Raw genomic sequence first — 26,177 nt, forward strand, 5'->3', positions numbered from 1 at the left:
CTGTGATTAAACTGTAGATGATGATAATGTACAGTAGTTCTATCTGGTTCTGTAAAATACTGCCTTAAAGCAATAAAAATTACTATATGGATATTATGGATATTATGTCTATTTTCTTATCTTTAAAATGTTAAGGTGAGCGACTTTACGTGGAGCCATGATGGGACTCAAGCACTTATCTCCTACAGAGATGGATTTGTGCTGGTTGGTTCAGTTAGTGGACAAAGACACTGGTCTTCAGAAATAAACCTGGAGAGTCAGATCACCTGTGGTATATGGACTCCAGATGACCAACAGGTAATGTAGCTTTTAGAGGCTATGAATGGTATCACATTGATACGCTGTGGAATATACCTCTTAAAAAGTTATTTAATAAGTTGTTTGTAAGAACATTTTCCCTCAAAACTGGTGTTTCCACAGGTGATGAAAATTTAATTCATCCCATCATTAGACAAATATGCAAATATACCACTTTACCTGTCATCACTTTTCACCCCAATTCACATGCAGTCTCATTTCAAAGTTAGTCTGAGACCAGAATCTGGAATTGTACCCCTAATATGTTGATGCAGCTATCTTGAAAATATGCAGATGAGCAGACATACAGCATTGTCTGGTAAATATCTGACTAGTCATTTTACTACGTAGCTGCCCAGTTTGCAGTTACAGAAAAGGCAGTCCAATCCGCAGATACAGTTATGTTTGCCATCACATGAGCAAATGGATCGAATTGATTTTGAGTGTTAGAGACACTTACAAGATCTCTTGCAGCCTTATACAAACAAGATAATTTTAGAAGGGTGATTTTGCAAACCACTGAATCCAAAACTTGCTGGACTTTGAAAAAGGCATTTATAAAATTCTTCTTCACTGCTTTTCTAATGATGCATATGATGTTGGTCATGTTGCCATTTATAGTGGGGCATGAGCTAGCCCATTGATTTTCATTTGCTGAATTTACAATGACCCTTTGAAATTCAGCTGTTGAACTTAACTTTAGCGGTCTTTACTTCCACATGCTTGCTGTCATTATAGTTAATGTATGTATAATATAGTACTGAAAGAAATGAGGGGGGTAAACTAGTGCAAAGAGAAATTATATTATTTTTGATATTAGATTATTTTCCTGCCTTTACTTTGTTTTACTGGTCTAAGACTCACGATATGATTGAATTTAATTTAGAATACTATAAATCTGTACAAGATATATACAGAGTTATTTTGGGAGTTGCAGGTGGAATATAATAGCACTGATAATAAGCATTTCTACAGCAGCTTTAATAATTTTAGAGTGCTCACAAAAAATAATGAATTAATTAKTACAACACTACTCTTTCAAGCCAGGGAGTCTAACTGCCTTTTTTTTTGAATCTGGGGAAATTTAAATCTTGACAATAAATAATTTACTCAAGATCAAGAGGAAAAGACAAGCAGCAGAACTAGGAAGGAAAACCAAGATCTAATAGCTCTCACTCCTATGTTTTAAACATGAGGCTATCCCCTTTGTGTGATTCGCACTTGTAGTTCACTGCTGTATTTGGAAACATCTTCACTTGAGTGTTWAATTTGGGAGGACTGACTGCCTTTAATTTAAATTCGCCAGTATGTTTGTACTTTCTAATCTGAATGCTTCATAAGTGTTTATTACAAAAAACAAATATTTCTTCAGTGTCCAGATAAGCAGATACAAACATAATGGCCAATTCCAGTTCTGTGAAAATCACTTGCTTGAGTTAAAAGATTCTGCTGCTTACAAACTTACTGAAATAGAGATAAAAACCAGACATGGGCTTGATGTTGCGCTGTACAACTTTCCAAACCATGAGTTTTGCAAGTTTAGCTGGTGATGAATCTTCCTGTTCTCCAGAGTTGATGGAGAGATCTTCTAATACGTATTTTGATGTATTTGTCTTTGAAGGCACAAGACAAGAGACTATGCTCACAGTTCATGCTGAAAATATAAATAAAAATTTTTGGGAAAAAAGGACATTGCATTTATTACACACAAGCACATACAGAAATGGATGCTTTCACTAGCTTACATGCTTATCTAATTTTTCTCCTTTCAGTAGTTAGCCAGATTTATATCTGTGCAAGTGAGGTCAGATTATTCTAAAGTAGCTTCAGCATCTTCCATATTATGTAATGTAATCTGCTTGTCTGTGCAGTGAATGAAAAATAAATGTCCAAAATTGAATTTCTGTTTTCATAATTTTCTTTGTCACCCCTCTGGCAGCTTGAAAATTGCTTTTGAAAGTATTCCTGAAAAATATTACATTCTATGTTGCCATGACCTTCAACAAAATTAGCTTTGAAAGTCAAATTTCCAATGAGAATTCATTGTTCAGTATCGGTTTTCTATTGTCCTTGTAAAATTTTGTTTGATCTAGTCTGTCTAAAATGCTAGAATAGCAATTAGTTTGGGAATTCCGTTTCACTTTTGGGGGGAGAGAATGGGAAATTCAGTCTCAGTTCTTTTGCAAATGGGAAGTTTTCACATGTGTTACATCTGTTCACCTCAGTTTCTAGTTTTCTTAAATTTTCTTGCTCTGTCCTTTCCTATATTCATCCTCATCTTTTCTTCCAGTTCTCATTTCCATGTTCTCTCCTGTGTGTCTGTTCAACACTAGTAGCCTGTCACTTACCCTGTAGCTCCTCGATGCTGCTCTCCAGCAGTTCCTGCAAGAGGAGGAGAAAKTCCTAGTGCTGTCTTTCTGTTGGGGGAAAAGTGTGATTGGAGCTACAGTATTACTAACCATCTTGTTTTGTCATAGAATTGGGCTGTCAATACTGGTGTCAAATACTGCAAGTAGAGAATCCAGCTCTTAACTGTGGCTGTGGTTGTGGCAGTGTCTTCCTGCCACATCTTCTGGATTTGTTTTCCTGCTACGCTCTGATGTTAGCTTGTAGGTGAAACATCTGAGATAGTGACTGATGCCATCTGTGACTGAAACTCCATAGTTAATAGTTCCCAAATTCTTTTGAGAGCTTAGAGACAGAATGATAGTTGGAAAGAAGGCTAGGGTTGAGTGTTGGTCTGTTGAAACTGAACATACAGTTTTGTGTTTTAAATAATTTGTAATGTACTTTGCTGTGAGGGAGTCATTGGCTGATTTTAGCTTTTTAGTAGCTTTATTTGTTATGCATCTCCTTTTAGGAAGGGAGTGATATGATTCATAATTTGTGGCTGTAGTAGTTTTTTGTGATATCTTGAGTTCTGTACTGTATGTTGGGAACAAACCTGCTATGAGTCATAGGACAGTTACTATAATCTGGTTCGCTGGAACACTTTCTTTCTCTGCATCATATGTCATGAGATGATGCTGGCAACGAAGGACACTGGCAGGTTCGTACTGTGCTTCACACCTTGGCTTTGAGCCTGCACATTGAACTGTGGGTTCTTTAGATGATTCGTTACACAGGCCTTTTGATTGTGATTCTACATATTTGTTGTAACGGATTAGAAGTTAATTTTGTCACTTCTGCTGTATATCTGTTGTCCCGCATGTGGAAGGCTTTAGGTGTTTTCTGCACCTGTATATTTTGTTACCCGTGCACACTTTTGGCTGAGGTGCAGAACCCCATAATCCCAGGGACTCTTGTGGATATGCAAATGATACAGCCTTCCTACTGAGCACATTTGTGTGTCCTCTGTGAGCAGCATACCACTGTTGTGTGAAACTTGGGCTGATGGGATCATCATTGGGATGAAAAATTAATTTGAAATACTAGATGATAAAGGAGAATCCTGTACCCTGTCTTGAGACAGTTCCACAGGATTATCAGGTTCTTACCATACTCGTTTGCAGAGAGGGAGTGTATGTACCAAGTAGATTGAATGAATTCCCAACTGGGAAAAAAATGAATTTTGTCTAGCCTAATGGTTTATTTATAATTATAGAAGCAATGTCAAGAAATAGTTGAAGCTCCCTCCTAAGCTAACAAATCATATAAAATATCTTTCCAGTGCTTCAGCTTCCTTCCTGTGTGTTTGATGAGCTCCTAGTGACACAACTTCTGCCATCCTCAGGCGTYGTCTGCTCGCCCTGTACCTCTACTTCTCCCAGTAGAGTGGACTGTGAAAAGCTTCCATTTCTTGAATTTGTTATGCTTTTACCTAATAATGAGAYTTGTCTCTATTCATGGCAGAAGAAAGGCGCAGTGTCAGAGAACTGGCTAAGAACTGTAGAGGGGTCTGATTATCCTCTTACTGATGGCAATATGGTTGCCATCCTGGGGGTTGTTTCTATTCACTGTTTCTGTTTGTGAGAAGGGAATCAGAAGGAAATCACTCTCTAAGAGAGGAAAGCGTTGGTGAAAATGAATAAATACATTTTAGCTCCTCAAACAGGCCGTGTTCTGTTGTTGTAGCTAATATCCCAAGAGGTGCTATTAATCTGTATTTGTTCCCTGCATCTCAGCTAGTGAAAATTATTAGACTTTTCTGATGGTTGTATGATCCCATTTCTGCTTTTCCCTCCACTTTTCCTGTTTTAAGCTTTTTAGATGTTGAAATTTAGGGACTTTCCAGCATTCTCTTTGACCTGGATATGACAGACAGTGGATATGTGTGAACTTTACCAGTGTACTTTCTTCCATTTCCTTTGAAAATAAGTATACAAGCAGTTAGCTAATTTAATTTGCATCCTGCCAGGTACACTGTGTTAACTGTAACATATATGGTTGTATCACAATATAATGTGAATTAGTATAAAGAAAGTGTAAATATAGGCCCCTCGTTGTGCCTAATCATATCAATTCTGCTCACAGCAGAGTAGAGAACAAGTGCGATATTAGGAACGGGTATTGTCTGCACTGCAAGGTCTTTAGAGGCATTGGAAGAAAAGAGGTGAAGAGACGTTTTGATTAACCTGTGAGACCAATAGTGCTTACTGCCTGTATGCAAGCAAGTGAAAATGATTTGTCTCAAAAAGCAGGCTGCAGAAGGCCTATATTTTTGTGATTTTTTTAGTCCTTTGCAATAGCTGTGCAGAAAGATGGTTTCTACGTTGTTAGTCACTCCTGCTCCCAGCACTTGCCATCCTTTCTTCCATAGCAACCACAGAAGCCTCAGCATGTTTTTTCATGACAGCCATGAGACAGAGGCAGGCTTCAGTTCCTAAATTCACTCTTAAATATCCTGAATTTCAAAATGGAATCCTGGACCCAGAAAGGAGCTTAACATGAAGGAGAGGAAATTGCTACTTTCTCGTTCCAGTGATGCCGCCAGCCCAGGTGGGTTCTGTATACTAGTATAGCAGTTAGTGTCTTACACGTCCATATTAATATTGATGCCATGTTGTACCAAGTCGCCGCAATGAGGCAGAACTTGTGCACAATTCGTACTTCAGAGGCCTTACAAGTTAAACCAACCACTCCATTTCCACTGTTAGTCCTGTCTAACACACTCTTGTCATCACCCTCTTTTTGGTTTTCTACTGATAGTTTTCACACTCTCCGTATTTATCTACTCTTTGTAAACAAGGAAGGAAATTCTCTCCCCAGCTAAGGCAAATTCCCCAATGTAATACACCTTGATTAGATGATTGAACTTGCCTTTGGCTGATCTGTCTGATCTGACAGGGGCTGTGTTGAGGCCACATCAGCAAGATGAATGCAGATTACCATTGAAGTTCATGAGACAATTTTCATAGTGACAGTTTAGCAGTATTAAATTAAGTTAGATMAACATTTTTCCCAAATCACCACAAGTAGAAGCATAGTAGCTCCAAAACTTGGGCCTAGAAGTATCAGCTAATAAACAAGAAGCATTGTCAAATGAGCACAAAGTTTTTTGCAAATTTGTCTCTCAGCTTCCATAAAGAGTTTTGGTGTGGCTTTTGTCCTTGCAGGGAATTTAATAAATCCATTGCCATTGTAGTACTATTCACTTTGGGATCCTCTCATCTTCCTCAGTAATATATGGTTCACAGTTGCTACCCCCTTTTCAAAGAAAGAGATATTTTATACACCTCAACTTGAAAGAAGGAATGATAGCCTCACAATAGGCTATCAGAGCTTCTAGAGCATGACTTAAAAATAAGGGACGTATAAATCTTTGAAAATACTATATCTACTTGTGCCCAGATGTCATTGTGCCATGTAGTCCTCTTTGCCTGGTGTTCTGGAACAAGGAATTTGTGCTTTTATTTACCCTGCCATTTGGGTTTTAATCAGGTGCTGTAACACACATCTGATTCAGACAGTTGTTACTTTGCAATAGTCACATTGATTTTTGCTCAGAYTTTTTGCTCAGACTTTTTGCTCAGCTGTGTGGGAAAAAAATCTTGAAGATAGTCCTCAAATGAGTTGACAGAATGATGAAAGAGAGCTATAAACAGGCAACTGGGATGGTGTGGAATAGGGAAATATTTACCTTAATTATTCTGAGTGTTGGAAGGGGTAGAAGGAGAAAATGAAAAAACCTCCACACTGTAAAATTTGAGAGTCTAAGCAATGATTTTGGTCTTCATTAKAACATTCCTTGTCCGTACTAAGGACCTTTTTAGGTTCACATAAAGGGGCCTTAAAAGGCCAAGAAATACCTATGTTTTTTGTCTTAACGTACAGAAATGCATCTTTTCCCCTCAGCAATTCTGGGTGGAGAGACTATCAAATGTATGTATTACATAAATATATTTACAATGATTACAGCCACTCATAATAGCAGTTTAAAATGCTAGTCTTTGAGAAAGAAATGAGACCTATTTTCATTGACGGATGATTTATACAAATTACTGGGAAAGATGGCTGCAGACTTTTTATAGCATTTAAGAAGTGTCATTAATTAACTAGGCAATTTATTCAAGCCACAAGGACTGCAGACAATAGTTAAATTGTGTATAAAGATTTTTAACATTTTATGCTGCATAATTGAATGGTACCATTAGAATGCAAAAAAGAGGACATGAGAAGGAGACTTCAGCTGTCTTTCAGGATAAATTTGTTTGTTTTATRAAGCAAACAAAATCTACCAAAGCTTAACTATCTTAATATTTTGGGCTGTTTTCAGAAGCATTTCAGGCCTTTTTGGTCGACATGCCATCAAAATTAATAATCTCTGCTTGCTTGTGCTAAGAATTCTATGAATGTTTACTATCCTATTGCATCCTTTTATAGACAAAATATGTGGGGGGGATTTTATATATATTTAAAATGTTTAAATATTTTCCCTGAGAATTTACTATTCTTGATGTATATATTTATACATGCTGGAAACCAGTAATACTTTGTTCTTTGCTTGGTGACTTTATTTTTATGGTACCACATAATAGTGACAGAYGGATTTTATGAGAAAAAGTAATGTGAATTTTAAGTGCTAGTTAGCTTTTCTTTCTCTCCATATCTTTTTATTATATTGTTTTAAAGCTGCATTGTGCAGCTTTTTCTGAAATAATAGATTTCTCTTTTTCTGATGTCTGTATGTAGTTTCATTAACATTATCTTTCCTTAKCCATTTGGTCTCAAGTAGATGTTTATGTATCATCCTGCTGAGACTACAGCTTCCCAAAAGAAGGAAGGAAAGGAGTTAAATAGCTTGGTGCACTGTACCTTCTTTTTTAGTTACTAGCAATGAGCAGCTACACCACTTACTACACTGATTACTCAACTGAGGATTCTGTAGGCTTTGCCTCTTGTTTTGAGAAGATTAGAGACCAAATATGTTCTCCCTGGAGCCTCTGGGGGYCATCTGTGCCTTCGGGGCCTTGGCATCTCTCTCTGGGGTTTATCCTAGACAGAACTTTTTCTGTCAGAAGCTCTAATAGGTAATGCACAATTATTGAACAAGGTAATTGAAGGAATAAGATGATACTGTAATGTGCTTTCTTCTTTGTACTAGCTTCATCTGTGCCCTTGCCTAATCATTCTCTTAATGCTCTTTATCCAGCCCATACTGGCAAGATATTTAGAGACCTGATCAGATGCTACTATTTACTCTAGTCTTGAGGGCTAAGAGATGGGAGGTGATTGTGTGCAGATAAAATCATGATTCATGTTTTCTCAGGAGCTCCTATGAAGATTTCATGTCAATGTTGTATCAGATGAGTCTTGCAAAGAAATTTTCCTTTAAGGATTCTGCTGAAAGGAAGGAAACAACTATTTTAAAGTGCTGCTCATCCTTTCAGTCTCTTGTAGATGGCATAAGGGTATTTGGTATTTATTACTGCAAAAGGTGAATGACTGAATGGATTTCTGCATTCCCTTGGATGCAAATTGCTTAGAATATACAGCTCACCTCTGCAAATACATCTTGCAACTCTGTACCCTGATCTGATGTGAGACTCTGATAGGTCACAATATTCTTGGTCTTAGCTAACCAGAATCTAAGGTTTATTAAGCTCTGAGCACTCGCGCRTCGGAAAGGAAGGATGTTAATGGAAATGACAAAACAGAACTTAAGGAAGAGGTAAAGGCTCATTAGGCTATTCAGTTGATGCGTCCATTTAGCATTTCATATCCAATACTGTTTTACATTTTTGGAGTGGCAGTGTTTGAGTCAGCAAAATAAAAATAAATGCAAATAAAAACACAGCCAGTCCCTGTGTGGGACATATCAGGAAGGAAGAAGGTTGCCTCTCCTCTCGTCTTGCTGGCACTTATGTACAAGGACTCACATATATAGCCTAAAGTCTTAAGTTCTTTAAGACTGGGAATACTTATTTGAACCTATGTTATGCTTCAGCTGAGGCAAGTAATAAGAACTTGGTTGCAGATGTGCAGTCTGCCTGTGTAAAGCAGCAGCAGGTACTCAGGGAAAGAGTGGCACCTCCTGCAGAAATCTGCTTTCTTTTCAAGAACTTCTACACAAGATAGGAGTTTTGTTTTATTTTTAATTTGTTCCTTCAAACTTTTATTTGGTCAGAAGAGGGCTTGTGAGTCAAAAGTTTCCTTATAGAGGAAAGCTTTCTAAACTGAGAAGGTTTTACAGCATTTGTCAGAAAGACTATATGTAAGGGACTCGATCCATCAGGTTTCTGGAAATTAAGAACAAGTGTAGTTGCCAGTATGGAGTCTTGAACTAGGGTCAGATATGTTCAAGTCTGTGAATAGTTTAAATTCTTTGCATGGGGAAGGAAGATTGTAGTGATTCAGTCTGGAGGAAGAGACTTGTAGGCTTCTGCACTAGGTCTTGTCTGGGAAAGCAAGGCTAAGTTTCATAGTAAATGGGAGAAAAAGGTAGTATTTTTGGAAGATGATATCACATGGTCTTTCCATTGTTTTGACACTAAGAGATTGTGTATCATTAATGGGAGAAGGGTGCAATTATCTCTCTATTTTTCAAAACCATTTCTACCAGTGTTTCATCTTGCCTGGATTCAGCTTGAGCTCTATGTTCTTGATCCAAGAGCCAGTTTCTTGTAGGTGTTCTGACACTCTAGGATTGCGGAAGACTACATCAGCTGAGAAACAGTTAATCCTTCCTTGCTTTCTGCATGCTTTTAGGAGGACAATCATTCTTCTTCAATGCCTCCCTTCAWTAACAATTTAATACTCAGCCTATCTCCATATATACTCAGTTATACTTGGCCTTACTCATCCTGTGTATTTCCTGCCCATGCTGAGTTACCCTTCTCTGCTGAAACCCAAAACCTAAAAAGAGAATGCAGAAGTTGAAGGGCTTTCTCCCATAAACATACAGTTTGAACCAGGGACTTCTTAAATCTGTGTTAGGAAACTAAAAGCAACAGGGATGTTACTTCTAAAATATTTTGTGTTGCATTTTCCGTGGTCCAGAGTGCAACCCTTGTTGCTAGGTAATATCATTTTCAATTGGGAGGAAGGGGGGAAAAAAGTAACAGCTCACAAACTTCTAAAATGGGGGAGGAAATTTTAGCTTGAGCAAGTACAATTATGCTATCTTTCAGGAAATAGCTAGAGTCTGGCTTGGGAATAATACTGGAGACTGCCAAGTGTATGTGAGTACTTTGGGTATCAGCTGACATCCTTTGCCTGATTGATTGGTTGCTGGTAAAATTAATTGCAGTTTCCTACCTAACACTTAGCAACAAAAATGACTGTTTGGTACTTTATCTAAAATGATCTATGTGAATAATATGTGTTTTCGTAGATATGTTTGCATTTGCCTGGTGGAATTGAATGAAGAATAGAAAACTGAGCTGCTTGAAGAACATTCCAACGTATTTCTGGTACAGGAGTTCAGGGTTCCCGGCCCGATCCCCATGTGTGCTAAAAACCACGAGAGCTGTTCTCTAGAAGATGTTCCAGCTGCTAGCTTTCTATTCATTTTTCATGCTACTTTGAATGAGATTAAGTGTAACAAAAGAAAAAACCCTCTTTTTCCTTGTCTAAAGTAGACTGAGACATACTGTTAACTCAGTCAATGTTATGTAGAAGGGCTACTCTTTTCAGTTAAAAGTCGCATTGATTTAGGATTGAAAAATGTCTGAAGAGTCAAGAAAAAGTATAGAAATGTATGTGTCTGGGATTACCTAAATCAGAAGTAGTCCAGGTATAATTACAGGTACATACAGTAATCAAACTTTCTGCAATTTGCCAGAATGCTTTCAAACAAAATAATCTTTGCCTGGCCAACTGGTTTTGTCCTTGCGCWTCCAGAGTAGTTTTGTAGCTTGGGATCCTGGGTTTAACACTGCTTGTATTTTTAACTCCTAGAAGAAGGTGCAAGGCTGTATGTCATTAACAGTTATTTTAGAGAGGAGTAAAGCCAGTGCTATCTGAATATCCAGGTTTTAGGATTTCAATCTCTATTAAAAAGATTTCTCACCAGGATTTCCAGTGTATTTACTTTGTCTTCTCGCTTGAGGGCTTTGTAATAGTTATCTAAACCCAAAGAACTTTGTAAGGGAGAAAGGGAACAAACTTGAAAGTACATAACTCAACCGGTGCTACTTCTGGAAGTTGTTAACACTGTTGAATGAGAATTTCATTGCTCTGTATATATGCAGTTAACTGTGTGATCTCCTGGTATATTACCCGTGTACTAGCTGGTAAATCCTCATTTCTGAAGGAAAAAAAAACTGCTTTTCAGATTTTTTAGACCCAAAGACAATCAAAGAAAACCAAGTGCTTTTATTCCCCCTAAGCTTTTGTGTGAACTGTGGCGATATCTGTGCAATTGAAGAAATMGTTTTACAGCAGCTGAATTTTTAATAGGAATAAATGTGTTCAGCAGGAGAGCAGCTTTCTCCCTCTGTCCAGATTCTCTCTGTTTCTCTCTGCATTTTGAGGTAAAAWGAAGTAAAAACAGAAACACCACATTCGGGGTGGGGGGAATCTTTTACTTTTTTTCTGTGTACTAAGAAGCTGCTGCTACATCATCTCATCCTTTCTGATGTAGAAGTAATAAACAAGAAGAGCACAAGAAATGTAAAATGCTAATTCCAACGCTAAACGGACCACAAAATGTRCTAAGTAGACCTTTGCAAGAATGACATTTTTATGTTAGACTGATACTAGGGAATGAAAATATTTAAAGGCAATAGTTTTCCATATACTTTCTGTGTTATTAAGCATACCTGCCTAAGTAGATGTTAGACGCATCATTTTATATTTTAATCAGTTTATAGTTCAGTTAATCTTGAATCACAAAAATAGATTTATCTCTATTAGTACTATTAGTATTAGTATTAGTATTAGTATGGTGAAGACTGTAAAGCTTGTTCCCATCCTGAATACTAATGTTTGGCCTTATGGTTAAATTAGAGCAAACAGGACTTCTAATTCAGCTTTCTTGAACTAGTCAGCATACTTTTAGCAATGCACATGCAGTTGGCCTTTTCTATAGAATGTCATTTTCTAAAATACAGTTCTGACTTTTTCCCTTTTGGGGAGATGGAAGGGGAAAAGGATACTAAAAAAAAATATGAAAACACAGTTCTAAACTTTGAAAAGAGGTATTTCAATACCATCAAGGCAAGAAGGCTGTAAATTTAGGTGGATGCAGAGTAGAACTGTTAGTGGCAGCATTTGTGGCAGCATTGATAGTACCTGATAAACAATACTGAGGTTTCAGCAGATGGGTATGCTGATCCAAAAAAGGAACCAGAAGGGCAAACAGTAACACAAAATGCTGAAAGAGCAAGGTTTGCCAAGTATGTAGCTCAAAAAGGAATCCTTCAAACATTGGAAATACAACCCTAGAGAATGTCAAAAACCAAAACCATAAATCACAGTAGGCAAAAATARGCGAGAAATTAGAGGCCTCAAGCTGGAGTTCATAGAACAAATTGCTGGTTCACTGAACGAAGTTGTTGCAGTTTTAAGAACAAGCAGTGCAATAGTTCAAGTTTGAAGGAATGGTAACATTGAAAGACCCTGTATGGTTTAGCTGATCACAGGGTGCTGATGAGAGCTCTGGCCTGAACTTGCTCTTCACCATTAAGAAACTCCTCGCAGAGCTTGAGGTAGTTGAAAGGCAGATCTGGAAGAACTGGTTAGTTTGAAATACAGCAAGTCCCTCTGTCTGACTGGTGCATCCAAAAATTCTGAAGAATCTTTAATATGAATTTAATTTGTCTGCGAGCAGAAATAATCAAGTCTCTGTTCCAAGTCTTGAAGGGGCAACACTTTTTACCTGCACTATATTTAGAAAAGGTTRTAGAAGCATTTTAGAAATGTGTAAATAAGATTTACGTCTGTACCTTGAAACTGATTAAAGTGAAATTGAACATGGAATCACCAAACACCTATAAACTGATTTGAAAGGACCTAGATGGGATTTTTTTTTCAAAGGAAAATCATGTCTCTCTTATCTCTCATAAGTCTAGCATGTGTTAGTAAAAGTGGCTAGCAAAAATTATTGGAAATTATTTAGTTTTGAAAAAGTCAACAAGCTTCCTAATGTAGTTTTCCTTATATTATAGTTTAGGATTGAACTGTAGAAATAGCTGTACGTGCACTTTGTGAAAGTCTGATGTTGCAGCACACATTCACTGCACACTCACTACATGAATGATTTAGCAGGTGTAGTAAATCCAGTAAATGATAATGATACTGTTTGCTTACAGTGTACGTATTAGCAAYGCATAGAGAAAAACTGGCTAGGATCCAGTTTGCAAAGGGATAGGCTAAATGGTCAGTTTACATTATAAAAATGGACGTTGGGCTTGCTTTTTCATCACACTGTGTATTAAAACTTTTTTAATATTTATTGTTTTGAGTTAACAACATTTACAGATGACACACAGATGTCTAGATAAAGACTGTAGAAATTGGCTTGGAAACTTCAGAGTCCAGTACAGCAAAGTATGGTATAATCAGCAACTTGCAGGACACATCCCTTTGTCTTTTTGTAATATGAACAGAAACTTTCTGAAAAAGACTGCTTGTGGTCAGATGCGTTGTCCTTCCAGCTGCCACTTATCCTGAGGAAGAAGGAAGACACAMAACTAAAATTGCTTAGTGAAATTACCATAAGGTTGGCATCTCAGCCGCAGGCTAAGCCAGGAAAGACTGGACCATCTGAGTTTTTGTGACAGATGGCATTAATTTTCAGAGCATTTTGCTGTATCCAGGAATTCAAATGCAAACTGTTAATACATGTTGCATTAGGTTCTACACTGAATTTACAAGTTAGCGTTTGGGACTTCCGTGTCTCATTGTCTTAGTGAGAACCTACTTGAATTTCTATCTGCAGTCAAAGACTGTAAGGGTATATCAGACTGCAAAAGGAATACAAAAATATTACAGCTTTGTTACAGAGTCAGTGTTTGGTCTTAGCTCAAATGTGTGCGGTGTAAGTCACGATCTCACAAAAGGCGTGTGGAGGAGGCTCAAAGAAGAGCAACCAGAATGGCCAGGAGCCAAGAACTATTTCTCATATAAAGAGAGGCTGAAAAACATGGAACTAGCTTACCCTAAAAAAATAGGCAAAAAACAGTGAATAACTCTAAGATATTGTAGGATATTCTATATAAGATAAAAGTCAACCCAGCTTCATTGACTTAATGAAATTGTTATGATTTATGGCTGCTGAGACTATGGACCATTATTTGGAAGTAAACATTTCTCAGCATATAATCAGATATGGTAAGATGGCAGGATCTCTCCCTTTCCTACCGAACTAGTGTATTCAACCTAACATAAAACTTGAGCCTTCTCATTGTTACTTAGTTCTCTTTATGTACAAAAATATATATGCAAAAACATATTTTTATATGCAAAATATGTCTTTATATGCAAAAATAACACTGCTGTGAATAAATTATAGCTCTATTATGAAGTAGGGGGGCCTCTCCAGCTGGACCTTTTGTGTGCCAGATCTTTGGTAACTCATTGTAGTTCTGTTGATTTCAATGTTACCAAACCATTTTCTGCTAGCACTGTATCTGGTCCAGACTCGTTACAGCGTTGCAACAGATCTTATGGGAATAGCAGCAATTCGACACAGCAGATATACACCTAACAAAATCAGTGGTCAGGTTAAAGTTATTTCTCGTGGACTGAATTATTTAGCTTCTTGGATGCACTAAAACATTTTAATATATTCATGAAAAAATAACTTCACAGCAGAATACCCCATCTTTTGACTACCATGTGTCTTTTAGGAATTGGTGCATTTCAAACTGCAAATGGAAGACTTTATAAAATCTTGAGCATTTAAGGGTATGGCAGTCTTGAATGACTTTTTCATGGATCCTTGATTTAGCACTGATTAAAGGAACAGTGGTTTTACATATCAAAGCTAGCTTAAGAAGCTTATTGTCTGAAGTTGCTACAGAGGCTAGGAGGTTAGCAGATTTCAAAGAAGAATGTTTTTTGGATATTCAGGTTTGTTATGATAAATACGATTTAACCTGGGCTTCCTGAGGAACCCAGACACCTGTGTTTCAGGACTTAACCTAACTTTCAGTTCTTAGCATGCTTAGAAGACTGTGTGTGGATTATCCCATGGCAAACTCTAGCAGGTCTCCCTTCAAAGCATCCAGCAGCAAGTCACCACTGCAGACTGTTGCAGAAATGGTAGCTCTTTTGCTTCCTGTGTTCTTATGACCTCTTGTCAGCTGCAACTTCACTGTAGTGCAGGATTTGTTACATTGATATGTTTTGTAAGGAAATACTGTATTTATGCTTGTAGCTGACTCACACTTTAAATGTATGGATAGTTTCAGATATTTTATTATCAGATTCTGCATAATTCTGTAAAACTTTCAATAAGAACACTTACAAATAAAGTGGTTAAGATTTTTTAAAAGTTGTTGTTATCGTTTAGGTTTTGTATTCAAGGATTAATGAACCAGTGTAACCTGTTCATTACATTTTTGCAACGTTCTCTCAGACATTCCAGATCTGCAAGTACCTGAAAAATATGAATTTAGGCAGCTAAAATACAGCCATTCAAATTGTCTTTTACTTCCTTCGGGTATACCCTGTGCCTTAACCTTTTTCTTGAAGGTCAAGAGAGTTTTATTCATCTGGCATAAGTAGCTTGACTATGGCATTTATAGTTTGGGTAATGTTATGGTTGACAATAGCATTAGATAATTACACAACTTCAGCAAAAGTTCAGCCAGTAGGACTATTGGCCTATAAATGCTTTCATCTTAAAAGTTGTACAGCTATAATAACTCCAAAACTTAAAGCTGTTCCTTGAAACCTATAGCCTGGCTAAAGAGGTAAAGAGTGCCCTCTGAYACTTCTAGGTTGTTGAAGACCTGGATTAGGTCCTAGTGCAAGAATTAGGGTGTCAGTGTGCAGTTGGTCTGATTTGAGTTGGAAATTAATGTAGAAGTTCATAATTTTAGCACTACTTGAAAGAATTATTTTTAGATGGAGCTTAGACTGAAGCCTGTGCGATGAGTCTCAACGTTTTATTCCTACCCAATGATGAAGTGTTTCTTAGTTCTACAGAATTTTAGGGGAGAGAGAACTGTGATACTGATTATTTCAAAAACCATATAGAGTCTCACCTCCTCTATATAAGTATATTGTTATAAAATTGCAAAGAGATTTGTCAAAACCCTAGTCTACAGAGGTGGTTGAAGGTTGTGTGAGAAGCTAGCAGTGGCAGTCTTCAGGATTTTGACTTTGTGGAAACTTGTTTTGTATAGAGGTCTGAAGGAAAATGGTTATGTTCTGAAAGTGGATCATGAAMGTGGTTATGCACTGGTCATGCATGTAAAAATAGGTGAAACGATGAACAGTGTGAAAGGAGATGAGATGATAAAAGTGGAAGAAGAATAGGAAAAGGACAAAAAAAGAAAGAAATGTGAGTTGAGCAAAGGGTGAGTTCTTATTTTTCTATCTAAGAATGATAATCGATGGCTTGTAACTAACACAGCAACTGTTTAACACAAAAACATTTGTTTCATGTAGTGATTACACTTAAGTAGACCAGATAGTGTTTTTTCGTTATCAATGTTAATGAGAAATTACTCTGTTTATTTTAGCAATATTTTAATGACTTCACTGGAGTTCTTCTGTTAAACCACTCTTCTAGTTTATAGCCTTCTGTGATTCTTGATCATCACCCACAGAAAAATGTGTAGTACACTTTTTTTTATCTGAGATCTTTGAAAAAAATGCTTCCTTTCTGAAACTTTCAAAAATATAACCATTAATGATTGCATCGTATGTCAATACTGTTGTGTAAACCTGCTATAAAACTTGTTTTGCATGCTGTAAGTCAGTAACCACGTCTCAAAAGGAAGATAGAATAAGTAAAGCAGAGGTCAAAAAGGGTGATTGGAGGCTTTGGACCACTTCTGTACAGGGCAGTTTCAAGTAGGCTGCAATTCTTCAGTTTGGAGAAGGGATGACTGAGGCATTATATAATAGAGGTCTATGTAGTTATGACTCATGTTGAGAATGTAAATTATTCTGTCTTTCTTACAGTGTAAGAGGCAAAGGTTACCCAGTGAAATTATCAATTAGCAGGCTGTAAATAAGGGAGAAGCAGTATTTTTTGCCAGAAACTACGTGACTATTCAGTGCATTCTGTTCTTTTACTCTTCCTTGAGTATTTCACTACTGTTAGAGATAAGATACAGGCCCAGATGAATTTTTCATCTGGGCGTTTAATTAATAGACCCTTAAATTTACAAGTAATGTTGCTGAGAAATGGGAAAATCTATTTTTTTTTTCCAGTCTGTTCAGTTTGGTCTTTCTCTTTCCAATGTATAGGCAATTTGTTCTTCCATTTGTATGGTTCTTTCACATGGCAAAAGGGAAATTATTATGTGGAAATGTGATTCTAAAACAGGAAATAGATGATAGATTGAAGGGCAAGTATAATTTCTGGCATTCCTTTTAGCTTCATTTTTCAATACTGGCTACATTTCAAGTTGATGATTGTCTTTAAACTTGCTTAAAGCATATTTGCCTCATGTAGAATTATGTGGTTGTAGAAGCATCCTTGGCTAATGCATTTGCCATTTCATGAATTTATTAAAACATATTTCCTGATGTTTTTCTAAAATTCATCAAATATGCAGGGTCTTATCTTGTTCAAAATGGCAAGACAGAACATGCTCACAAAAGAGGAACTGTCGGTTCCAGACAATCTGACCTTAATCTTTGGCTAAACAGCAGTTTAGGGGCAAACCCCCCCACCCTTTCCCCCCCACCACCTTTGCATGATCCATTTTGTATTTGAAATGGTGGGTAAAAGCTCTTCTTTATCCTTTCCTGAACTTGTAACATATTATCTTCCTCTTGGGCTATAATAATCCACATCCAGTTGATGGATCATGCTGCTTTTTGCCTCTGTTTTTGGAAGAGATTTTCCCACCTTTTCTTTGCTTGTTGCTCATCAGTTGAATAACCTGTCCTCTGTTCAGCTTTGTTTCCCACAAGCTGTTTGAAATCTCTGCTAAGACCTCATTTTTGTCAGGTGTACCTTTTGATATTGTTATAACTGATGCCTGCTATTGTTTCTTTCACCAATTTTAGAACCTTCTGTATAGTCCAAAGATATTGGTAGAATCATTGATAGCCCTACTGCCAGCTCATTTCAATGGTAGTAATGGCCAAATTTAAATTAAGTGCAAAGACTGCTATTAAAGTAAGTGAACCCCAGTGTGAACCATTATTTGCTTACAGATTTTAGGACCTTACCTCTAGCCCGTCACTTCTTGTTCCTCTATCAACTTTTGCTCCTCTTGCAAGCATTATCAAATAGGCAGGCATGTTTTGTTTTGAGGTAAGCAATCAAATAAACTACTGTGGTATTTGTTTTGTACTTTCTCTGTATGTTCTACCTCCTCTCAGAAGCCCCAGTTAGGTCTCGCTTACTCCTCTCTGTCTCTCTCTCTGCAGGTACTAAATAGACACAAGATATTTTTTCCATGTCTGCTGTCTCTGAGTCAGTGGAAACTGCTTTTAATATATGTGCCCCAGAGGGACAAATTCTGATTGCTTGCTTCTGGCATTTCTTGATTGTAATGATTTGATTTTGCTGCTTTGACTTTATGTACATCTTTGGTTGCAGTGTCCTAGTGTGGCACCGTTTAAAATCTCTGACTGCTTTGGCTGTGATTCATTTCCAGTGTAGATAGTTAATTAAAAGTTGCACTCTGCGGAGACTCTAGTCGCTGATATTTGGTTGGGCTGAGGGCCGTTCTGTTTTTTTCAGGTACTGTTTGGCACTGCTGATGGTCAGGTTATTGTCATGGACTGCCATGGCCGAATGCTGGCCCACGTTCTCCTTCACGAGTCAGATGGTATCCTCAGCATGTCTTGGAACTACCCCAGCTTCCTGGTGGAGGACAGCAGTGAGAGYGACACAGACTCCGATGACTATTCGCCTCCGCAAGGTAGGGTTGCTTTCAGAGTTGTTCTCTCTCAGTTTTTGCCTGGATGTCTGAAATGGCATGAAGCAGTCACACCATATTGAAACAGCCAGATGTCTACAGCTTCTGCTGGCAGAGGCTGAAAGGTTGTGCACTCTTGTGGAGTTAACAGAGGGGTAAGCAGAGTGCTGGTATGGGGAGGTGGGTTCTGCTCGCAGCTCTGCTGCTGCCCCCTGTATGGCTTGGGCAAGTCATATCCCATCTGTTCTGCTGAGCCTTCGTTTGCACAAATGAGATAAACCAAAGCTTTTAGTGAAGCAAATAGTACTAGATAAGAGTGTATCAGGTTTCACTGATAAGCAGATGTGAGATATTGCAGTGGTCCATATGTATGGATACAGTCAGGAGACAGTCACGCAAGTTAATRTGTTGTTATTAAAGACACCAGTACTAGATATAGCATAGCAGAAAGTGCTACATCCTTCATTGTTAAGCAGAAAGAACGTTCATCAATATGGTCCCATCCTTGATAGTACTGACATAAAGAGCTCAGTGAATTTCATAAAAGGATGAGAAATGAAAATATTTCCTGCAATTACATAGTGTAGAAGAATAACTGGAACTGTCCGGAGTTATTAGTTCCCATGCTTCAGAGCACATTGCCAGTTTGAGGATGTCAGAAAGAAATTCTTCCCTCCCCTCAGGTATAAATACAAGTCCATTGGGTAAAATGTTTTGGGTTTGGAAATTATAGATAGCAAAGGCCTAGCAAGTCACTGTATCCGTGCATAGGCTGGGACAGGATATGATCATTGCTCCTTCTTCTCCCACCCTTCTTGTTCCAAATACTAGATTCTTGCTTCTTTGGTTAATGTTGTTGATTAGCCTATAAGACTTAGGTTAGCTGTTGCTGTGTTCCAGTGTGTGAAGTCTGAACTAAGTTAAAGAATAATATAAAGATGATTGTACAATGAAAAATTGAAGCATAATAATTAAAAATGAGTCTGAAGCAGCATCTGAACTATTGAATTCAGGACTCTTGCATTTTTAGGTGTAATTTGGATGCAATCCAAAACTCATCTTTCACAGAATATTTTGTGTGTATGTCAGTATCATAATCATATATTTAAAAATAATGACAGAAGATAATGTGTTCATCTGAAACGTTAGCATCTTTTGAACTAAGATTTGTTTTGGCTTTCAAGTAAATTTGAACATGATGCCACAGCCTCAGTCTTGGTACTGCATGAGATTTATAATCTTAGAAGAAAATGAAGAAATTATTGTAGTCTCTTCAAATTTCCTAGCAAGCTTCTAATGAAGGACAAGGAAACCATTACACTGTTTTTTGTGGCACTTTTGTAATACTGAGACTCCAGCTGTGACATGGTGAAATTTGAGAGTGCATGGAAGAGAATGCTGAGTTTCTCTGAGTTGAACGGGAGTGGGTGGGCTCATTACAAGCCTGCTTCTAATGAATCCTCAAATATCATGTGTTTTCTTTAGAGCAGATGTAGCATAAACCTCTCAAAGGTGACAAGCCTTTGACTCACACAGATATGTGGGAAGGACTAGGAGTTTGGTGGGTTTTTCTTACCAAGTTATACTTGATGAGAACACGCACACACATACACACACTCACATATGCAGTAATTACTAGACATCTTTCTCTGAAGTGTTTTCTGATCAGTTTTTTCATAAGTTCATGAAGTGATATCACTCTTAGCTGACTCTGTACCTTTCTGATGACTCAAAAGGTACTGGTTGGACTCGAGAACCACTTTTTGGGGGTAGCTCTATCTCCTGTCAAAACTTACAAACAAAAAGAACTAAATAGCAAATTCTATAAATGCTAATATTGGTCATTGTGTACTTGGCACAGAAATGTCAAKGAATGCTGAAAAATAAGCCCAGAGGAGCAGAGACCTTTTAGGAATGTTTTTGAAAGCACCTTTGAACTCATCTCTATCTTTGAGTGCACAGAATCATCTTATGTTGGATGGCATATAATTTTTCATTCTGTTGCCTAGTGCTTAACATTTAAAATATAGCAATTTGTGAAAGGCCAGTACGTTCTCTTAGAAGCCCTTAGGATGTCTCTAGTGGCTTAAGAGGAGTACCCAGCACTTGCTCAAGCAGAAAATTTACCTAACAGATAACTTTTAATGTGGTTATATTATGATACTACTTTTCAACTTGGGGCTCTGGGAAGCCTTCCAAAACACTAATTTTCAATTTGTGAACACTTTTGGGAGTTGACAGTGGAGAAAGATTGAAAAAACACTGCTATATTACGTAACAGTATATCCATAAGCCACTTTGGGTATGCTGCTGTTAAAAATGCTTGATGCCTCATTTCAGTTATTTTCTGAAACTTTGCAGTCTTACTTTTGTGTAATTTTAAGTGATCTGTAAACATCGGAAAATTAGAGATCAGTTAGGTAAAGATATTTAATTCCTAAAAGGATATAGAGAATTAGAGCCAAGGAATGCAACGATGCTTTGAATTTTTTGTAATGCTGTTCCAGAGCCACTGCCCCAGGAATAGCAGCAAAGATGAGGTAAGATAACTCGGATTTCACAAAAGCAGAGAAGCTAACTAGTTATACCTGCTTTGCTTTTGTCACTGACACTACAGAAATAACCAAGCAGAGGCAGTTTGAGGCTCAGCGCCATTCCTTATCACAATAGACTAAAGCACAGTGTGTTTTAGCCTAGGTTTAATCTCTTCTGGTAGTTCACTTTTTGCTCAATCCAGAATCTTGTTTTTGCAGATGGACCAGCTGCATATCCAGTCCCGGTGCAGAATACCAAACCACTACTTACTGTCAGCTTCACATCAGGAGACATTAGTTTAATGAACAATTATGATGACTTATCTCCTACTATCATCCGCTCAGGGTTGAAAGGTACAAAAGACAGATATTTTACCCCCTTCCCATGCTCTGTTTTTCTTGCATTTTTAATTATATGTTTATACGTTAATGTTTTCGAGTCTCTCTCTCCTTATCTCTTACCACTCAAAAGAGTTTATCACTAAATTTGTTACCATTATCAGCAGTGACACCTACTGGTGAAAGAGTAGTGCTTGATTAATAGATTTCTTGTATGGGAAAAAATATTTAAATACTTGAGATTATAGAGCAAATTGATGTTTGCCTTCCTCAGCTTAAAGCACTAATAAATTTATAGTTTTTTTAGGAATGCTTATGCTACATAATTCTTTGTTTGTATCTTTAATTCACTGTGTCCCTTCCCATWCTTTTGGTAACCATGTATGAATCACAATACTGTTTTTAAGTATCTTACAAATTTTAAAAGCTTCCTAGAATTTTTAATTGTAAAGAAGGAAGTTATTGTGAGAGAATAAAAATCCTATTGATTAACTACGATACATCTTGCTAGGTGGTATTCATGTATACATGTAAAATAAGTACTCCATGTGAAATCTTTAATCTATAGCAACAGTTGTACTATTCTTAGCTGTCAAAAAGTCCTTTATTTTGCCAATACTCTCCTTACAACTTACGGCTGTTTGCATGGAGAGAAGTTTTGATTCGCTAAGGCACATAAGCACACACTTCAATTTTAAGTTCCATTGATTCTTTTTCAGCTCTGCAGGTAGATTGGTATTGTATTACATGCAAAAAAAAATGTATATATATAAAAACTGTAGAGCACAATGTGATATTGTTGATGAAAAGTTACCCTGAGGTTTGTGTTCTATGCCAGCTTCCACTTGTCCCAACACAAGAAGCATGGCTGGCAAAATACAGCATCCTGAGGCAACCCTGTGATCCAGAAAACTTCTTCATCCAGAAAAGGCCCCTTAAAGTTTGGGAAATCTGGAACCACCTTAGAGAAGCTTTTGTGATAGCCATCAAGGGATGTAACTAGTATCTGTAGAATTATAGTGAATAGGGTAGGAAGGACTCTTGAGCTGTCGTCTAGTCTGACATCCTGCTCCAAGACAGGATAATCTAAAATGAATCCATGACTACTCAGTCAAGGCCGGTAGACACAAGTCCCCTCTTGTTCTCTGTTCAGAGTTACGTGGCTCTAACTTGCTGATGATGTCCATTTCTCTTTTCCCATTGACTTTTACTAATGGAAGAAAGACTCCTTAATCATGTCACACTCTTCTAGCAAAATATTAATGCATAAGCTACAGTACATTTTTATGGATCATAAACTGGACTGTGTAGTAAGTAAAATAAGAATGGACAACATCTTGCTGGAATGGCAGTGTGCATGAGACAGAGAGAATGGTGATTGAGGTGTCACTGTCTGTTGATTTGAAGCTATCTATTGTACAGTAAGTTTTTAACATACAGATGCTATATAGATGTACACGTTTTCTGTATCTTATCAGAAATGTTGTCAAGCAACTGTCTTTTGATGGTTGTTACCACATGCTAAACACTCAGCTCAGGGTCCCCATGCTCTTTAGCCTATTGGATTTCTACTAAGAGTGAATGGTCTTCGTATTGTGTAGGAATCTTAATTCATGTGTTTTTGTCTGAAATCTGTAAGTGTTGTTTTGTAGTCTCTGCAGAAGATGCCCTTGTCTTATGAACTGATAACACTGCTCAATGAACTTGTAAAGCAGGCTACTGTAAAACTATTTCATACAACACTAATATATTTTTACTTTTCTACTACCTTTGTGTAGATATTTTAAAAGGCTGTCATTTTGCTGGGAATATTCACATTGAATTGATTTAGAACAAACTTTTGCAGTTTGATGAGAATTTGATTGTCCAAACATAAGTTATTGTTTTCATCCAGCTTTAACACTCTTGGATTTTGTTATCGCTTCTAGTGGAGGTCCCAAACTGTTCAGTTGTGTTCTTTCTTTTTCTATACTTTTTTAATTCAGTGATTTGCAATGTGCTGCTGCCTACAAAACTGCTGARCTGCAGCGCTACAGAACTAGCTACAGCTACTACCTGCGTGTTTAGGGTGCTTTATATTAACGGTTTATTGATATACCTGCCTCTAGTGGCTTGCAAGTAATTTTGAGGAATAACTGTGATCCACTGATTCCTTTGCAGACCATTGCCCTAGATGAAACCTCCATCTGATTTTTTATCTCTGTTCTTGCACAGAGACCTAGTTGTCAGCTGAGTGATTTTACTTCAAGGCTCAATAGTCCTTGAAGATACAGAGCGCAGTGCAGCGTGCTGTAGAACCACACTGTCCCAGAGGGGCTGCTGCAGGCAACATCTAACCACTCTATGTGTTTGCAGTAATCTAATTCTGGGAATTTTGAGAGAAAGAGAAAACTGCTGGATGCAGTAACCACTCCTCCTCCTCTTGGTATAGGGAACAACTGAGAATTTTATCTGAAGACATTTACCCAAAGGAGATTATTTTTTCTTGTTGATGGTTGTGTAGTTAAGCAAGTTACTAAAAGTGGAGTTGATCTGCTTGCCTCATTGATTTTTGATGCATCTATCATCATACTCTCTGGAAAAGATGAATTAAATCCGTTTGTAGATTACTTAGAAGGCCGAAGACTAAGAGCAAAAAACAAAAACACAGTGCCTATGAAACAATTACCTTGAGAAACATGCGTCTTGGTCCAATATATACAGAAGCATAATTCTTTTGAGAAATATCATCAGAAAGGCAACAGTTGAAATAACACAAAACTGTTTTAAATTACACATAAAAGTCCCTGACAATGACAAGTTGACAACTTGAAATGACTTTGAGAGCCTTCCTGCCAACTCTCATTTCTCTACTGCTTCTTCATTTGAAGACAGCTTTTCGCCCACAAATGTCTTCAAAAGGTTCTTGGCAGATTGAGCATCCCAGAGCATGAAAGTTTTGTTTTTGCCTTCACTTTGTCTCAGCACAAAATAGCTGTCTTCCACCTCTGGTTTAAGAGTAAAACAGTTTAAAGACTAGCTCAGTATTCCTTGCACATGCAAACCTGCCTCTGAAACAAGCAGAAACACAAAATACTATTTTAGTACTCTTGATGAAGCGTGACAAAGAGCTGAAGGATTTAAGGATTTTAAATTAGCATCCCTGAATTAAGCTGTGGGCGTTCCTCATTATGAGTTGCCTGTAGGAGAAGTAACTGATATGTATATTCATATCTACATAAATGAGAGACTGATCAATCCCTGTGTGCTTCTGGCAAACTCCTGCTAGACTGATGAGTAGATTTTCACAAGTGATTTGTCAAAAGAAAGCCTATGACATGGAGGCCATATATATTTATAGTCAAAAATCCAAAAGTCTTTCAACTTTGACATTGCAGACCTGAGTTATGCTAAAAGTTATGTTCACAGCCAGTGAAAATCCGGGGCATTGTCAGATATGCTGCTTCTACGCACTGTAGGCCTTTACGAACAAATAGTCTTTGCTACCATCTTGGTTAGTAAGATTTATTCATCTGTATGTTTGTTTGATGCCACTTACCTCAAAGGATGTGAGTAGGATCTTTCACATTATTCTTAACATCTATAATAAATTCTTTTACTTAGGTGCAAAATATAGTCTCTGATTTACATTCTAAACTCTCCATAGAGATAGAGAAAATAATGCTGTTAAACACATTATTTGCAATTGACTAAAGAAATCAGAAGAGACATTCCCAGAAGTGCATATGTGCTCATATTTCACCAAAAGTACTGAAGTTTCTAGGTACTTAAGTAACCTTTGAGAGCATGATTTAGGTTCTCAAATCACATAGGTGCATCTGGAAACACCGTTTGTATTGATTCTAATAAATGATTATTAYCCTTGATTTCAGATGTGGTGGTACAGTGGTGTACACAGGGAGATTTACTTGCGGTAGCAGGCATGGAAAGGCAAAGTCAGCTAGCTGATCTTGGCAACAGTTCCATGTTGAAAAGTGCACTTGTCAAGTTCTACAACGTGCGGGGGGAACATATCTACACTCTGGAGACACCTGTTCAGGTAAGGCATATTTTTTAAGTCAGTTCTTAATGCTTYACTGACATGTTCTTCCCACAGTAGCTCTTTGGTATAGACCTGCAATACAAAAGGGCTTGCAAAATGTTCTTAATGTATTCTAAGATATGATTTACAGAAAAAAATACAATATAAGTAATTACTGTTTGCATTAGTGTAGAAGTCCAAGACTACACCTGATTCTAAGACCCATTCTGCTAGGTGTTGTTCATAGCTAGCATTGTGCATTTTCTCGTACAATGAGGAACAAACAGTCTGTTCCTCCAAACCATTGCACTGTGAAAGCACAAGATAGAAAAAAGAAATTCTATTTTTTGCAGAGAAATTACTTAGGAGCAAAGACTAGATAATTTGCTCAACATTGTAGCAGAAACAAGATTTGGACTGGAATATTCCAAGTCCAGTATCATAACCACAAGATTATTTTTTGTTTTTATGTAGTTTTCTAGTATACAATCRTTTTTTCTGATGCAACATATTACTTTTTATGGCATCAGATAGAGAAGGATGGTATTGYCC

At 37.3% G+C, this 26,177-nt stretch overlaps 1 protein-coding gene across 1 annotated transcript in view; it reads left to right on the plus strand.

Moving 5' to 3' along the window:
- The window catches only part of TULP4 (TUB like protein 4), a 136,671-nt gene that overhangs the window by 72,835 nt on the left and 37,659 nt on the right, over window positions 1-26,177 (plus strand). The window contains 4 exon segments of the mRNA XM_085298009.1: window positions 136-297; window positions 18,554-18,734; window positions 21,485-21,619; window positions 25,477-25,643. Coding sequence (XP_085154135.1) covers window positions 136-297; window positions 18,554-18,734; window positions 21,485-21,619; window positions 25,477-25,643 — 645 coding nt within the window.

Source organism: Rhea americana, unplaced genomic scaffold (genome assembly GCF_003343005.1).
Source record: "Rhea americana isolate MKP2758 unplaced genomic scaffold, rheAme1 scaffold_134, whole genome shotgun sequence".
Classification (NCBI taxonomy): Eukaryota; Metazoa; Chordata; class Aves; order Rheiformes; family Rheidae; genus Rhea; species Rhea americana.